General features: G+C 42.1%; 3 protein-coding genes across 3 annotated transcripts; 1 reads left to right on the forward strand and 2 right to left on the reverse strand.

Annotated features, from left to right (window-relative positions):
* Positions 1-734: 734 nt before the first annotated feature.
* LOC125307747 (dynein light chain Tctex-type 5-A) lies at positions 735-2655 on the forward strand. Its single transcript, XM_048263805.1, has 2 exons — positions 735-802; positions 1776-2655. The coding sequence occupies exon 2, from the start codon at positions 1788-1790 to the stop codon at positions 2484-2486; it is 699 nt and encodes a 232-aa protein (XP_048119762.1). The 5' UTR covers positions 735-802; positions 1776-1787; the 3' UTR covers positions 2487-2655.
* Positions 2656-3919: 1264 nt separating this feature from the next.
* On the reverse strand, positions 3920-11026 carry plk3 (polo-like kinase 3 (Drosophila)). The gene is made up of 15 exons (XM_048262539.1): positions 10734-11026; positions 9868-9975; positions 9606-9722; positions 9380-9509; positions 9186-9273; positions 8973-9068; positions 8577-8775; positions 8277-8403; positions 8028-8134; positions 7184-7286; positions 6795-6878; positions 6468-6630; positions 6015-6144; positions 5626-5739; positions 3920-5392 (listed from the first exon to the last, which is right to left on the reverse strand). Exons 1-15 carry the CDS (start codon positions 10935-10937, stop codon positions 5195-5197), a joined length of 1968 nt encoding a protein of 655 aa, XP_048118496.1. The 5' UTR covers positions 10938-11026; the 3' UTR covers positions 3920-5194.
* A 1792-nt stretch (positions 11027-12818) lies between these two features.
* On the reverse strand, positions 12819-17565 carry LOC125299088 (calcyclin binding protein). Its single transcript, XM_048250189.1, has 6 exons — positions 17397-17565; positions 16601-16808; positions 16403-16499; positions 15767-15866; positions 13417-13511; positions 12819-13287 (listed from the first exon to the last, which is right to left on the reverse strand). Exons 1-6 carry the CDS (start codon positions 17412-17414, stop codon positions 13128-13130), a joined length of 678 nt encoding a protein of 225 aa, XP_048106146.1. The 5' UTR covers positions 17415-17565; the 3' UTR covers positions 12819-13127.
* Positions 17566-18240: the final 675 nt, after the last annotated feature.

The following is an 18240-nucleotide window of genomic DNA, read 5'->3' on the forward strand; positions in this document are numbered from 1 at the left end:
CAGAGGGAACAAACAGCTGTCAGAGGCTCGTCTCTGAGGTTGCAGGGATTAATTCATTTGGAAATCTAAAGTCACGTTTCCCCCTCGGGATGACTGACTCTGCAGAACTTCACACAAGCGTGCACTCTTTTAATTGGATTGAAGTAAGTGTTTTGTATTCCGGTAGCACCCCCCCATCTCTGTTAGTGAGTTTGGCTCTTACCGAGAGACTTAAACCTCCCCATTCGCCTGCAGTTAAAACCGTCAGCAGATGGTTCCCTGGCTGGACTTGCCTACCGGCATAACAAATTACCTGCTCTCAATCTCACTCAGCGTGAAGCAGACTGCTAAAATCAGCCCATTATTTGCTTTCATGAATCCCTATATAAAGAGAAAAGACCAAGGTGTGTGACTCAGGCCTGTCCCTCTCTGAGTGTGAGGGTGTGTATCAGACACTGGCTTCCCTTATTTCCCATCATTCAACAAATCCATGATAGGAAGCCAAATTTGGCTGAAATGGAACAAGCCGCTTCCCTTGTGCATGTGAGGAGGCAAGGAAGATGTTTGTCTATAGAGTGAGCTACAAAGCTCCATGTGAATGATTGCCAAGTCTCAAGCTGTTGTTATGTTTGCTGACCCTGGGCTGCCCCTCTGCTAATAATTTACGGGCAGACTCTTAGCAAAGAAATAAAAGCCCACATAATTGGTTGTTTGTATCTGATAACTAGCACTGGTGGCTTAGGACACCGCCATGATTAGTGTTACCGTTGAAGTCCTGGGCAAGACCACACTCTCTCTCCTAACGACTGAATCATTTGTGTAGGTAAGGTAAAGGCAAAAGGGGGGTTTGAAGGGAAAATTGAAAATCGGTTTATTTCAAATTTTTCAGTAGGCTATATGTTTTCAGGGGTATTAGACTTTGCCACTTTTAGTGATATATGTTGTTTTATATGAAAGAGTGAGTTGGTGGTGTTAAATTCGTAGCAATATGTGCTTCCTGGTGTAACTTTGTAAGTTGGTGTAAGTTGGCCCAGGGAACAACTTTCACAGTTGAGAATTTCACATCTCCTGATCTCAAATGGAAAAAGTAAGTGCTTGCTCTGTGTGATTTTATCAGACCAATACTTGACAGAACATGTTTTTCAAGTGCTCTACAGTTAGGTTAGTTTAACCACCATGGCAAGTCGATATGTTGATAAACACTTTGAAAATTACATGAATCCAAACTATTTCTCATTCAAGCGCATATCCTGAAGAATGTGAGTCAGTCGCAGGGTTAAACCAGGCTGAAGCTGTATTGAGATACTGTCAGGCTAGAAGCATGGACTTTAGAGCGGGTGCTTCAGCATTTACGTCTCTCACGATGGTGTGAGAAGCAGCTCTGAATATGAGCCTGTTTTTGCCTTTGTTTATGGCTGTTACATACTAAGAAGAGAGCACTTGGCAGCCAAGGGGGAAATTCCCGAAGACTGGAAGGGTAGGCTTTCACAACAAGGAGTGAGGTGAAGCACAGAGGTCACTTTACCAGAAAAAAAACCCTCTTAAATTGAACGCCAAATGAGTAAACATAATTCACAACAATGACATGACTAATATGTGAGATAAACTTATCAATATAACGCTACTGTCTAGCAGTCCCTCTGTAACAATAATGAGTCATTGGGTTTTCACTTCTTGGCTGCATTTCTATGAACTATGAATATGAAACATCAAAAATATCTTATTCCATAAATGACTAACTTAATCAATTTAGAATTCCTTAAACATGTGTGCCATATGAATCCTTCTCTTTGTAGGACACCGGTGTCATGAACTCCCAGACTCTGCCTCTCTCTCAGGAGACACTCGCCCAGTTCAACCATGACCAGGTGGTGGACGGGCCTCAGAGGCTACGCAGGGCGTCCGTCTCCACACGCCGCAGCTCGCGCGACCACTCCAAGGACGCGTTCCCCTCCAGGCCTGCGGCCTTGCTCCTCAGGAGGCTCTCGGACGCCTCCCACCTCAGCCCCGCCGTCAGCTACCCGGCCTCGCCCTTCCAGCGCCGGGACTCCGTGTTTTTCGCCAAGCGCTTGTCCGTGGGCGCCTGGGCGCACGGTGGACGGGTCAGCTTCTCGGGACTGCTGCTCCCTCAGCCTGTGCAGGAGGTCCGCATGGAGAACACCTACAGAATGGGCCCTGACCCGGGGAGCATGTTCAGCGCCAAGCAGACACAGCAGATTCTTCAGGCCACGCTGGACAGCTATCTAGACGGAGCGCGCTACAGCCAGAACACGTGCGGGCAGGTCAGTCAAATCCTCGCAGATCTGGCGCGAAGCAAAATCAAAGACACCTGCCCCCCACGCTACAAGCTGGTCTGCCAGGTGGTAATCGGCCAGAGCGGAGACCAGAGTCTCACGCTGGCTAGTCGCGGCTTACTGGACTCTGCAACAGATGACTTTGCCGTAGCCACCTTCCAGAATGGTTCCCTTTTCACTGTGGCTATAGTGTATGGGACATACTATGAGTGAGGATGGAGAAATTGGTTCCATTCAGTCACTTTCTCTAATAGCCTTTTTCCACCAACCGAGGACTGCTTCCGTTACCATTCGCGAACCAACATTTGAACCGTTCGGAGCATTTCGACCACACAAAAAAACGTTCGGACTCGGAGCGTGGCACCTTGGTTCTGAACTTGAACCAGAAACTAAAAAAAATTAATTTCGAGGAAGTTACCAGTGCATGAAAATATAAATATACTGTATATTAACATAAAATGCAAAACAAACTTTTATTTGGAAACAGTTGGCAGGAGTCAACAACTGACAGTTGAAATGTCTAAACAGTTAAATAGTTGAGTAGTTTAAATAGTTAAATTATTTAATAGTGAATTATTGTAGTGAGGACATTTATTTTGAAACAGTTGTGGGCAGAGGAAATAGGAACAGAATCTGTAGTCTTAATAGAGCCAGATTGTATGCTTAAAGCCTGAGACAGAGTATATAGTTTAAAAGTTGAATTTAGATAGTGTATGGGATGTTGATAGACAGAAAGTTGAATGGATGTTGATAGGCAGATTGTTTTAATTTGTTCATTTTCATGCACTGTAAATAGTTGTTGTTTTTTACTGTGAACTGGAGTGGGCGTGCCATTCTACCGTTCAGAGGGGAGAAGGCTGAAAGGCATGAGTTTTCCGTCCAGATCGACTGTTGCCACTACAGACATTAACTAGCATTTTACACAGCTAATTTCGTTTTCTGTTTTTACAGGACAACTGTTCATATGTGGGGCAGCCGTGGCCTACTGGTTAGCACTTCGGACTTGTAACCGTAGGGTTGCCGGTTCGAACCCCGACCAGTAGAAACGGCTGAAGTGCCCTTGAGCAAGGCACCTAACCCCTCACTGCTCCCCGAGTGCCGCTGTAGCAGGCAGCTCATTGTGTCGGGATTAGTGTGTTTCACTAATTCACGGATTGAGATAAATGCGACCACATTTCCCTCACAGGATCAAAAGAGTATATACTTATAATTGTCCCATTTAGCATCTCATTAACTTTTGTTTCGCATGCAACACCCATTGCTGATGATGCACCCTAGGTTTGGTTCAAAACTGGTGAAAATGTGGATTAGTTCACTAGATAGCACCAAGTTTCAAAGAATTCTGAATGGAACCAGTTCAAGAACACTGCCAGCCGAAAAACGCCCTAAGAGTAGAGGTGGGCAAAGCACAAGTCCTCAAGAACCAGCAAACCATCTTCATGAAAGTAGAGTATTTTTTCTATTTTTATAGCTTTTCACACCTTCTCCCTCTCTCTCCACCTGACTGTTGTGACCCAGCAGAAATGGCCTTCTCAGTGGCAGCATTCAGAGCTCGATATCAAAGCCCCAGGCTAAGCTTCTACTCAGCCCAACACACTCCCTACACCAGGCCTTCAGAAGAAAACTCAAGAGACAGCAAAGAGAAGTCATTTTACAATAATGTACTTTATTATTTCTAATTCTCCCCAAACACATAAAAGGTGAACATACCGAATTGTTCCCTCCCCCCGTGTCAACACTGTATACATTTACACAAATAAATAAAAAAGTATAAATAAAAATAAATAGACAACATTATGTGCCACGCAAAAAAATAAAGATTTGTTTTTCTGAAAGGGCAATGGCTTTCACAATATTGGGATTCTGAATACAATACTCATTAGTTCTAGAACATTTACAGTACACTCACAGTTTTGCAGAGTATTACCATGGGTGGATGACGGACGGTAAACCAAGCAGGAGGTACAAGATATATATGTGCACCCTTCTGAAATGGTTGAGATTACTGGAGTAGAATACCTTGTTTACAGCCCACAGCTTATGTCAGGTAATGTAGTGCTTGTTCATTCGCTTGCAAAAATCAAATCTGAAGCAAGAGAGAAAACAAAAAAGGCTCCTCCGCATATTTCCCACTCTCATTTCTTTTGTCTCTCCGATTTAGAAGGGTGATTATTGCACAAGCAGGAATCCCTCCAAAAGGCACTTATTTCAGCTCTTCCCAAAAGTTGAATAAGACATTCTGTCATTTGCAGACCATGGTCGACCATCAACTTCTCGGATTTTAAAATGTATCCTAAAAAAAAGAAAGGAAAGAAAAACCCTAGAGTTTGGCACCTAATCACTCTTTTTTCACCGATGTGTACCATTACGTGAAGTACAATCCCAAAAGAGAAGTGGAAAAAAAGAGTGGATAAAAGCCAAGGCTTTCTGCATAGCATTGGCAAAGTGGCTTTGAGCGGGCCAGTGGTAAGCTGTAGCCCTGTGAAGTGTGCTCCTGTGTCAGTATCACCATTTCAACACAACAGTCCAGCTGAGGGAACACAGGATACTTCTGGTTTTTTTTTGTTTGTCTGTTTGGTTGTTTGTTTGTCTTCCCTCTTCATTGTGCGCACTGTGAGTCAAGCCAGTAGTGTGTCATACTGCATGTTTAAGCTAAATTCTTAAAAAAAAAAAAAAAAAAAAAAAAAAAAAAAACACTCTACATATCATGAAAAGTAAAATGGAACTGAAACAGTGCACTGTAGTCCGTAGAGGCCAGACGCTGGCCAAGAACCGGAGGGGAAGCTCCCCCCTTGAGGTTTGAGTGTTGCTCCCAGAGGAAGCCGACAGCAGCGACTTTTTGTGGCGTGTGGACAGAGTTAGGAGAAGGCCGCTCCATTAGTAGGCGAGGTGGTGGTGGTGGTGGCGGTGGAGACGCTGGTTTAGGCACCCGTGTGGTGCTGGAGGAGCTGGACCACGTAGCGCATCCGGTGTCGGAGTTCCGTGGAGCAGCCCCGCTCGCTCAGCACGCCGAGTGGGTAGGTGTACGAGACGCGCTCCCGGTTGATGTACGTCAGCAAGTAGGACGAGTCAGTGGCCTTGCACAGGATGATCTTTGTGTGATCAGTGTAGAAATTCACCTGTAGGACCAAAAAAAAAAAAAAAAAAAGGATCAGAATTAGCAGTCACTATTCACCGTCAAACTGATTTGTCTTTAGCCATTTTAAAAGTACACAAAGTCATACTGAAGTCATGAAGTTGCAGGTAAATGTGAAAAGCATGCAAGCATTAAAAAGACTGAGGCTCTGTCAAAGTGTTGGCTGGGGGGTTGCCTGAAGAGGCCAGATGCAGAGGAGCAGCTGTAAAGGCTTACCTGCAGGGTGCCATTGTTGAAGAGCATGACTAATGCGTGGTCCGTCTTTACCCACTGCAGCAGGAGGGGCGATGCGGAGGGAGGGGGCAGCTCCTCATACTGAAGGTCTCCACCCTAGAGAGAGACAGAGAGAGAGCAAGAGAGAGCGAGAGAGAGAAGAATAAAGGTTTAAATTCTCTGCAAAATGGAAGAAAAGCCAATACCAGGGAAAAAACAAAACCAAGGACCACAAGACGGTGCCAAGAAGTGGATTTCTCAATAAATGCATATGGAACTGATAACTTTTTCAAAAGACCACCACATTATTGGCCACTTTTTAAAAGTAACACTGATATATTATTTTCCAGTGACCAGTAACATTATCCCTAGGGCAGGGGAGCTGTACAAACCTCCATCAGGTTCTGCTCCATGTAATTGGCCATCAGCTCCACAATCTGCTTCTGACCGTGCAGCTGCTCTGGAAGCGTGTTGGCTTGGAACGTGAAGTGCTTGTTGTTGGCTAAACAGTAGTGGACAGTCCTGCGCGAGAGAGAGAGCGAGAGAGAGAGCGCAAGAGAGAGAGAGAGAGAAGGGAAAACATTTGAGATTTGAGGAGGTGGAAAGCATGTTTTCTTTTAAAGCTAGCGCCAAAGATAGACAAAAGATTTAAGTCGGCCGCTCGTGATGTGGTAAACCCAGTCATGAGTAACTAGAGGGAGATTAATTAGATTGACCCATTGTGGAGGGGAAAGGCATGGCATGCAAAAGCCCATATATGCAAGTGTTTAAAATGCCATTCCCATCTGACCTATTGGATATCAAGTATAAACAATATTATGAGAGCATGTGGGAGACCTACTGACCTTCGCTGATCACATAAACTCAGATGAGTTCCCTCGTTGAACAGCACACCGATATTCTGGTTGGAGAGTTGGTAACCAAAACCATATTTGTTGGAGTAGTCTACCCATTTTGTTACCCAAATGAAGGGCTTGGGCTTTGAAAGGCATGGTGGGTTTCTAGAAGCTGAAATAGGGGAAAAAAGAAACATAACTACATGAAAATCCAAATTACAGTTCATTACAGTAACAAATTGCTTGGGTCATTACCCAAGTTCCATGTAAAATCATTAAGGTTCAATTCTCTCTCCAAGCCAAGAGTGTTGAGTGATTTCCAAGAAGCATACAAACCTGCAGGCATGGAGGACAAGCAGCTGTTGAGAACCCGAACAGCTGACTCAGCGACAGCAGCAGGAGTGAGGATGTCTTCACAAGCTACCAAGAGGAGAACAAGGCCTCATTGAACCACAACTCACAAATACTTAAAGAATCCAAACAATGCATGCCAGTCAAATTAGCATTTTTGGCATCACACTGGCTTAATCATGGTGAAACCGTTATGGGCGTTCTTTCATCAGTGTATTTAAAACAAGTATACAAAATTTATTGTAAAATTAATTATTTTCAAATTGCTGAGTCACTCTGCAGCTCACAGCTGAGAGGCTTGGCTTATACAGAAGCTTCAGCATCGTAACACAAAAATGCTGTGTAAAGGAAGTAAACTGGTTGTGCCGGCTTACCGTCATTGCTGCTGGCCACCGTGCCCTTGAAGGATTGAGACGTGGACTTTCTGGACTCCTCTTCGACCGGCGTGTCCGTGGGACCCGAGCTAGCTAGTGGGGCCTGAAGGAAGGGCAGGAAGAAGGGGGACAAATCAAGGAAAAGCCAATCCATGACTCAGGGCCCCCCCATACATCCAGAAACTTCTTTAGGGGTGGAGGAGTAAGCAAAAACATCCCCTTGTATTGGTTATTTACTAAGTCCTAAAAGAATAACATAGACAACCCTTAGGTCAGGATAAGGTCGTCATTTGATCCCCCGGTATGTTCTAATGCCAGAGCATACAAACAAGGAAACACATTTCCTGTTGTCTGCCTGGCTGTGCAGTGAACCTGACAGCTTGAGTCTTGTGTGGGCTGAGGCATTAACTGTGCTGTCCCCATAGATCACTTGGCTAAAAATTGGATTTGCTCAGCGCAATGCTATTCTAAGACTTACTGCACAATTGCTGGCCTCACACAGATTCCATTATTCATCCCGAGCACTCACAGAGACATCCCGGCTGATCATGCAATCGCCTTAATGGCAGAGTGCATTCAAACTAAATCGACTGAAACGCCGGAAAAATTAGACGACGTCTTAAAAGGTCGTAAATAATTCTATACAAGGCAAAGGTTATTCACCTTTCAAGACATCACCTGCTCTAAAGAAGGCACCAAATTAGATGCCTTTTGAAAACAAAATATGGATTCTGCCTTGAATGAACACAATCAACTGCACATCAGAAGCATACACTTTCCTCAGTCATTGCCAGATTTAGAACACAGAATCTTCACAGTAAATAAACTAGATGGGGGTAAATACCTCAGTTGCTCCTGTCTTGACGCTCATCTGTCGGCTGATGGAGCATTTCACAATGCCCGAGACCAGCTTCGAGATGTCATCCTTCTCCTCAGCTGGGCTCTTCTCAACTGTAGGTTAACAGACACAGTCAGAGACAGAACTGTACAGTGAAAGCCAAGAGGCCGCGCAGACAGCCTAGGCTCCATTTGTAATGAAGGTCACTTGCTAAACAATAGCGACAGTGGCAACAGCAGCAGCAACAACGCATACCTTTAGATTTCTTTTTGCCAAAGAGGCTCTTGGCCATCTTGGTGAAGAACTTCTTGGCAGGGCTGGGTGGGTTGAGCTCGGGCACCATGACGCAGCTGCTGGGTGGCAGTTTATCTGGGGTGAAGCCCTGAACGAGGAAGAGCAAGACACAAGAGACAAGAGTCAGGACGGACCGTCCACACTGTAGGAAGACGCAGTCACACGCGCAGATAAACACTGCAACGCTGAAACAGTGTCACGGTGCTTAGAAAACACAAAGTAGTCACAGATGTGCCAAAGGAAGTGGCCTCAAACAGTCACCTTGGTAAAATACTCATGGGTCAGGATCTGGTCCAGTGTGAGCCGGTCGGCGGGGTTCTTTTGCAAGATGGCGGAGATCAGCTTCTGAGCCGAGGGCGAAAGGGTCTGAGGGAGTGTGTACCTCACTTCCTTAATGCACTTGTACGTCTCTTTCAAGTCCAGAGTTTCAAATGGTGGATTACCACACAACAATGTGTATCTGTTCCAAGAAAAAGAAAGGACTTAACTCCAGTGTGGGATGAATTGCTTAGAAATAAGTTGCTCCACATAGACGTATAAACCAATGATCAAAAATGTAATTGGTCATTTCATATCTTGATTTCCACAACCTTATGAAATGTTGTCAGTAATCTGTGTGCGTGGACAGTGTAATAAATAACTGCATGGCTCACTTACATGACACATCCCAGAGACCAAACATCTGATTCAGTTCCATGTCCCTGTCTATTGAGGACCTCTGGAGCAAGATAATTGGGTGTTCCACAGATTGTCCTAAAAGATTTCACAATAAAAAGATGGTTAGTATACTTCAAGGCTGTATGGCAACCATAAAGTAATCATAACAACAAAACATACGTACATACATGCATAAATAACAATAATACTCACTTCTTCCTCTGCTCAGCAGTTTCCAGTTTTGCTGCCAGTCCAAAGTCTCCCAGCCTCAATTCCATGCCTTCACTTACAAAGAAATTACCTATAAGAACAGTTGAGGTTAGATCCAGTCACTTCAAACATACAACATGAACAAACAGACATGTGCATGCACTGCTCACACACACATCCAGTCATGGTGAACCAACCTAGTTTGAGATCTCTGTGAAGGATGCCTTTATTGTGCAGATATTTCAGTCCCGATATGATGTGCCTCAGGTAATAACGGACCTCAGGATCGGTCAAAGTGTGCCTCGCCTTCCATATGTGAGCCAGGGACTGCAGAGGCAAAGCAAGGAAATCCATGAGGGTTCTGCTGTATTTTTACACACCAGGCAAATAATGTAGCACACTGCTGTAAGGACAGCCACATACCTTCCTACTGCACAGCTCCAGGAAGATGTAAATGTTCTCCTCATCTTCAAAGTGGTGGGAGAATTTCACAACATGCTTGTGTTGTAAGGTTTTGTGGAGTTCAATTTCATTTATGATCTGGACAGAAACATTCCTTTATTACAACACCATCCATCAGTAAATAAACAAATAATAATAATAATAATAACCAATAACAACAACAACAACAATAAATATTTCTTGTTTTTAGCATAGCAATGGCAGGGCCACAGTAATGTTTTACCTTTTCTCTCTGATGGGGTTTGGACACTCTGCTTTGCGGGATCACCTTCACAGCATATGTTTTTTCCGAGGCCACGTCTGTCATTTCGTAGCATCGTGCAAAACCACCCTAAAAAAAAAAAAAAAAAAAGTTAAAATGATTTAACTTAAATGAGATGTAGCTGTAGCATATATGATCTTTGAGAGCGATCTGATTTAATATGACGTAAGCTTATTATTATTATTTTTGCATAAAACTGCTGTTCTTACACATGGGATAAGCAACATCAGCCTTATGATGTGGCACCACTATGAAGCTTGGAAACCCGTTTCTGTATAGTATTTACAATGACTGGGCATTGGTCATACATTGAATACGTTTTATTCCTAGCGGCTAAAGCAGAAAAGAATGCAGTAGCCTAAAGCATGCGGCGTCTCTACACGAATAACGCATTTTACACCTTAAATGCAATTTAATACAGATGTGTTTGATTGCGATTAATAAAAACTTAAGGTGTAAGATGGTGTCGCATGTTCTTTTTTTCGGTAATTTGCAGAGGATGTCAAATCACCAAACGCTCCATAGAAACAATGAAATATGACTGATGGTAGAAATCAGCCAAATTCCAAGGACCGGTTGGGAAACGACAGGGAGAGGCATCGTCAAACTTGGGTTAGTCATATCCTACACGAGGTCATTAGCGGACACCTGGTAGCAAATACTGCATGGCGCACACCTTCACGAATGATCTAATATTAGACGATTGCGATAGCCTACTCCATTCCTCCATATTCGATTGTATTTGAGCACACAGTTAAACAACAGCAAAATGACATGACATGACACTGCTCATACTAATAAAAATTAAGTCATGTAAGTGACGCTACCTTTCCCAAAATCTTTCCTTTGTAATAGCACCTCTTCCCCTCCACATCAACCACCACCTCAGGCTTTGTCGTAGCCTCAGATTTACTCCGGTTCGGCTTGGGTGGTGGTTGAGTAGTGTGCGTCCGCTCAGAAGGTTTCAATAAATCCGGATTCATCATTTGACACGAAAGGCGCTGTGTCGTAGTGAAACGAGCAGAATCCATTCACAGTCCCAAGAGTCCCAATAAACGCCGTCTCTTCACAGGTACTCCGTATATCCTTTCTCCTTACACTTTCTCCTCCTTGCTTAGCCCTCGATATCTTAAACATGCCCAGACAGGGAATTCCTCAAGTATATAAACTGTTGGTGACGTCAGGTTTGTAGGCGGACAAGTGGGTGGTGCTTGACTCAGAGGAGCCAACGAGGTTTGTTGGAAGTGCTTTCAGTCAAACAGAAATCAAAGACAGCATGTGATGTGCATGTGAAAAACTGAATGAAGTGAAAAGATCATCCAATCACAGTAGACCTATGCCTTCATCTGACGCGTTGTCAATGAATGAATTCAATGTTCTAGACAACAAAAGTGACATTGAAAAAACACTATGTTGACTTAACTTTATTGTCTTAGAACGTGTAAGCCTATACTACTGATAGATATTTGAAATAGTTAGGGTACTTCCCACTTCCACAGAAAATAGTAGGCTAATGATACAGTTTAATGTACAGGCTTAATTTCATGTAAAAAACACATGAAAGGGATAGATCTGCCTTTTTTAACAGGCAATAATATTTGATCAGTATCATAGCATGAAATATCAATTTTGATGAATAACTGTGATAAATTACAGCTCTACCTAAATGTAAACATTCAATGCATTAATCATGCTACACAGGATATGGCCCTAGTGCCACATAAATTATGGAGTATGGAGCCCCCTGGTGGCACAATTTAATACACAATTGGAGATTAGTGACACTACAGGTGGGTCTAAAAAAAACATAGAATATCATGGAAATGCCCCAATTTAGTTCATTCATTAGATATAAAGTGAAATATGTCAAGCCATTTTTTATTGTAATCTTGATGATTACGGCTTACAGTTCATGAAAACCAAAAATGAGTAATTATTATATTAGAATAAGGAGGTTATAATACAGAAATGTTAACCTTTTGAAAAGAAATGAACTAATTTGAAGTAATCTAAAATAGTTCATTTATACACTCAATATTGTTCTGGCTGCTTTTGCACAAATTACTGCATCAATGTGGCGTGATATGGAGGCAATCAGCCTGTGGCACTGTTGAGGTGTTATGGAAGCCCAGGTTGCTTTGTTTTTCTCTACGAAGCTCTCCCTAGCGTCTGTACATGTCGATACGTGTGCGAGCCCTCGCTCAGTCTGAAGCTCTTTTCCTTTTCTTTGCATCTTCCAATAAGGGTTTTCGCTGCTTTTTTGCCGGCTCTGCCATTATACACACATTTGCAACAATCGCTAGCGCTTCGTTAGCCTGCCTCTGTGCTGGGGATGCAGGACGTAAACTGATCCTGCTTCTCATGATGTCTGAGACTTTGTGAGACTGAAGGTCGGCGGGTCGGATACACTGAACTTGCAAGCGGGATATTCTTCCTACAGGCAGTAGGGGCGGCCGAGTCTTCATTCACCCTTTAATGAGTCATTTCACCATATACCGACTTACGAAGATGATTAACACGAAAACGTTGCCTAGTGTCCCTTTAAGGTCATCTGTATTTTTGAGTCTGGTGTCTCTCATTTTTTCTCTTGACAATAAACCATACATTCTCTATGAGGTTCAGGTCAGACGAGTTGTTGGAAGGATTTTCAGTGAGCACACGTTTTGATACAACTGAAGCGCTTCATCTTCAGGTGCTTGTTGACAAACAGGAAATTGGTTTGCCGACTTCAAGTAAGCTAGAGCCCAGAGCCCATTGAGTTCTGTGTAAGTGCCTTTTATTGGAACTCACAGAGGAAACTTTTTGGATCGTTTCCTACCCACTTGAGCATTAATTCAGTATTACCGTAGACAAGTTTGAAAATGCACTTTACCCACCCCAGAACAGACACCAAATTACACACAAAGCAATAACACATTTGAGCCATTTTATTCATTACCTCAACTTCAATTTGAAGCTGTGGTTTATTGTCAAATCTATGAATCGGTGAATTAAATCATAGTACATAATCCAGTAACCAAAGCACACTGGACAAATTTGAACATAAGAAGACCGCAAAATCACAAAGCCAAGTGAAGAAAGCAAACAGACAACAAAAACAATGCAGTGGTGGAACCTAAACGGAATGAGGCCCCCAGTGGAATGGCCTGGCCTGACTGCATGGTCCGGAGTCTGAGCCAGGGCAGGAATAAATGGGGTTGTGTATAGGCTACGAAGCCCACTCAAATGTCCACTTCATCTCCTTTGGCCTTCTTCTCCTGGGACTCTGACCAGGCCTTGTTGATGGAGCGCCTCATTTCGTCATCCCCCTCTGTGTACATCTTCTTCAGCATGCCCATAAGGCCCTCACTTGGATCAGCGTTCGCATCATAGTTGGGTTTTCTAAGGGATACAGGTTGGTGTTAGTGCCTTTCTTAATAGTTATTGTTAGAGCACCAGACCATGCAAGTTGAAGGGAAATAATGACATCTTGTTAGTTTGTCACAAGAACACAAAACAATTGTAACTCACTCTTTGTCTTTTGCTATCTTTTCCACCTGTGTTAGACAGTCCCATTTCTTCGCTGCAGCCTTCTTACACATGACAATGACCATGTCTGTTTTCACCTGGTAACGGCACAAATTAAGAGACGCATACAGTGAGGTTTTTGAACGGGTGAACCCTTTCCTTTGGATAAACCTTTTTAAAAAGCCAAATGTTCAGACAAAATGATGGCTGCCTTTATTGCTCGTACCATGACACATGAAAGAGTTGCTGTGATCAGCACAAACATCACAGCTCCATCTTGGTTAATGTTAAAAGGGGGTATATTAGACACTTTTATGACCTGGGCAGTATGGCAGCGTTCTTATTCTCTAGTTAAGAGTTGACTTAATATACTCAGCTTACATGCCATATTATGCAATGACAAGGAAACAGCGTAAAATGCATAGTCAGTTGTATTTTATACAAATCAAGCACACCAACTTGAACGACAAAAATCAGTACATCATTGCATTTTTAGTGTGGTTACTTAAGGAAACTTCTAACTGCTATTGATAACAAAGTTTCATTGCACACATTAACAAACAGGCTTGTTTATAGTATGATCAAACTGGCAGTGTCCATCATATAGTGCTTTTATGAAAAAGCAAGATAGGCATCCTGCACATGGGGGCTCATGACCATGCCCCCAGAGTGTAGCGCTGTAGATGTCTGGCTGATTTAGCTGCAGCAACTCGAGCTATGTAAAACCGATTGTTTTTGTTTTTCCCCCGTACCACAGTACTCAGTGACCTCGAAAAACTGGGATCTATTTGAAAAATTGCCGGAATTCCCCTTTAAAGGTGCCCTGCCACACATATTTCATTACTTTGTGGTAATGTCTGAAGTCCTGCCATGGACTCTGTAACATTATTTGTGGAAAAAATGCCTTGGTTACCTTGTTTCAAGCGTGGTATAGAAAGCCTGCAGGAAGACTCAGCTCGATTTGCGCCAGTTCTCATTAATATTCAATAAGCTAAGTTGATTGACTTTGATTGGCTAACAGCTAATCGATTTCGTATATAACATGACAGCTGTTATCAACTAATTTTAGCTTCTAGGCTGCTAGGCTAGCGAGTGCATTAAACCTGTATAACATTTCACTTCCTTGAGTTGACAATAGTGTTTTACTTACGGACTGGGCACTGGTTGTAGACTGCCTCGATGGTAGCCAACTGCTCCAGCTTTGGCATTGATCCAAAAAATAAACTGAAACCATTTGATCCTCAACTCTGGATTCTTGGGCAACATGCATTGTTGAAGTTCTATTCGTGCATAGGGCACAAGCCCGTTGATGTTAAGCCATCCTTGCATACAAAAACTGTCACTGAGCTAGACGAATTCTGTGGGCGCGGTCTCAACTGGGCGAGCTCATGAATAGTAATGAGCTCATTCAATTCTACGTCAGACTGAGCAGCTTTTGTAATTGACCTGATTTCTCCGCTTATTTCTTTTCAGTGGCTAGAGCTGACAGAGGTAGTACATTCACGACATAACACAAACACATATAGACCTAACATATTTAAAACAATACAAGTATAAACGGTTTTGTGTGGCAGGGCACCTTTAAATACTCTATGGTACAGCTGGAACTTGCAGATCAAATTAGTAAGAAGCACAACTTGTGGCAAGATATGGGTGTTAGTATTAACAATAAGGACTGGCAGCTCACTCCTGGAGGAAGGTCATGTTTGAACATTTTAGCCAGTATTAGCCTACTATGCCTGAATGTACTCTAGCCTTGCAGCCTGGGGCCTACCTGATAGACACTTCATTACGACTGCCTATTTACATACGGACCAGTTTCGAACTGTCTGTAGCCACTGATAAAACGACTGCGCCTGTAGGTTTATGAGCAATGGAACCGAACGGAACCCTGTGCAGGAGTGAGCACATACGGACAGGCTGAAAATCTCTCAACATCCATGTTCAGTACACCCAAGGAGAAAAAAAAAAAACGGATTTATTTTCTAAATTGACAGGCTTAATAAGTCCTATGATAATAGTGCTCAAGCCATGAATGCCAAACTTTACATTGGCCACTGAGACACTAGACAGTAGCCTACCCCCAACCCATCTCCACACTCTCTAAAGATAGATAGATAGATACTTTATTGATCCCCAAGGGGAAATTCAAAATTAGAGTAGATTAGTCCTGAGTAGTATTACTTTGCACAAGATTTGGTAGGAGCATAATAAACGTTTGAGAGTGAGAGTAATTGTTGAATTTTACAGATTGCTCTTATCTTATATGGATCCAATATTCTCAGTACTAACTTGACATAACAAAAGAATATATATTAAGTTTTAAGTTTGATACTCCATTAAAATAACAAACCTTCCGACTGCTTTCCTGGACGTCAATGGGACATAAAAGGTTGTTGATAGTCATTTGATGGTTTTTCCCATCCAGGTCTTTCACAAGAAGAACAAAAGTCCTGAAAAGATAGCATATATTACTTAGCATATAATGACCTCCAACACTGAGTACATTTTGTCCTCTTTTCAGACAGCATATTGTTGAAGTGATGGCATAATAGTCATAATCAAGTTTATTTATATAGCACAATTTAAAACAACCTGTGGTTGACCAAAGTGCTCATAAAATAAATAGATAATAGAAGACAAAATTAATAAAGTCACAAAAAAGCACAACAGGAAAATAAAACTAAAACAATATGTACATATATAGCCTATATAATTACATTCCACACTTAATTTAAAAGCCATTTATAGCACCAATAGTTGGTGTGGATCTAATGTGTAAAGGCAGGTTGTTCCACAACTTAGCCTAGCTACTGAAAAAGCACAGTCACCTTTATTTTTTAGACAACTCTGAGGTACTGAGAGCAGTAGTTTATCTGAGGACCTCAGAGTTCTGGGAGGGCAGTGAAAGTTTATAAGCTCACTTAGGTATTGGGGAGCTTGCCCATTTAAAGCTTTGTAAGATAATGTTACTGTAATGAATTCTTACTTTTCTGTGAAGGTGACTTCAACATTTTCTGCTGGAATCGTATGTACTCCCTTTAGTGTTATGTAAATTTTCACAAATTTCTCAGATTGGTCCCACCCTGTTAGAAATAAAGACAAGTCAACCTAGGATAACGCTATATTACAGTATGTTATCATGAAGAGCTTTCATTTTTAAGTGAATACTGCTTTACTGTATTACCGTAATTACTGATTTTGACAGTATATCCCTTCACAGTTGAGGTATCTCCCGAATCACGTTTAGACTGCTTTTCCTTTAGCTGCCGTTTTTGTACCAGCTCCTTTTCAATCTTCTGTTGCTCCTGTTTAAGCACAGTCTGCACCCGCTTTCTTCCAGAACTCTCTATCAATCGCAGGACTTCATTCAAATCGCTCTCAAGCTCTTTAATCTGTGGTAAGAAATTACAGTTATTGACCTTTTCGTTGTCTTACACGTTGTTGTACAACGACAATGCATAATCAGAAAACACAATTTGTGCCGCGCAAAGACTGCAACCATGAAGCACTTTGTCCCAATGGTCCAACTTATCACATCATCCTCCTTGTGTGAAGATCACTTAACACGAGTGCTGTGCTTCTCGTATCAGTAGTGGCCCAACTTTAAGCGAAATTTGGAACTGAAGCTTGATTTTCACAAAGTATATCGCAAATCAAATCACAATATCTGTCAAAGCGTACAAAATGAGTGCATGTTATATTCATCATGCCAGCCATTCTTTGCCCAAGGTAAGGACATGTTAGCATGCAGTTTACTGAATGTCCAGTTGTAACGTTACATTTACTGACACAACTCTGGATGCGTTTCGATACGCGAGTTCTTTCGTGTAATGTCTACTAATAATGTGATGGAGACATGCTGTTATCTTTAATAACACATTCAAGTCAAATGGAACAAGGTTAACGTTAGCTAGCCGATTAGCTTCCTGATGTTAACCACTCGTTTTTAAAGATAAAATCAGACCCTATCCCAGCCTTGCCTGTGTATCCAGGTCCATGACGGAATTCCAAATATTGGGCTAAACAATTATTTCAAGATCACCAGAAATCACAAAATAGGATGCCGGTGTTTCACTTTTGACTTCTGACTTGAAAAGACTTGTCACTTCCCTTGCGCTTTCTTTTCCCGCAACACGCCTTCTGGAAAGATTCGATTCTACTACTTCCGTGAACACCGGTATCAAAATAAAGGTTGTATATCGACACTTCCATTTTAGCTTTGAACAATTCTACCTCTTGAGCAAACAGCAAAGCTTCTCCACAGTCAAAGTAATAACGTTCGTTTAGAAATAGGCTATATAAGATTCGTTACACACATGCTAATTGCGAATAAAAAGGGAACATGTAGAATTTATGTATTAATGATATAATAGCGGGTTTATAGGCCTACACAGCAGTGGTGGAGGAAGTACTGAACCTCAGTACTTAAGTAAAAGTACAAATACACAGAGAAATATTTACTTTAGTAAAAGTACCACAATGACAACCCTACTTAAGTTAAAGTAAAAAGTACCTGCTTTTAAATGTACTTTAAGTATTAAAAGTAAAAGTATTTGCATAATGATTTATTCTCTTAATATCTATATTCTAAAAGGAAAAATCAGTATGGGCTGTGGCATTTTAATTAAGTTAGTTTTAGGTTATACTCGACTAGATAGTTTGAAGTTAATGCAATTGTGCTTACCATCTGTGGCCCAGTTTACATTCTGACCTACAATTCTAGAGACTGTAATTCTGGTTATCTACTAGGGTGATCTGCTGAGTAATATCATTCAGCAAAACACGAGAGCCTGAAGTTTAACGGGGTAGACAAGGGAAACGTCG

This window comes from Alosa alosa, chromosome 1 (assembly GCF_017589495.1).
Source record: "Alosa alosa isolate M-15738 ecotype Scorff River chromosome 1, AALO_Geno_1.1, whole genome shotgun sequence".
Lineage (NCBI taxonomy): Eukaryota > Metazoa > Chordata > Actinopteri > Clupeiformes > Clupeidae > Alosa > Alosa alosa.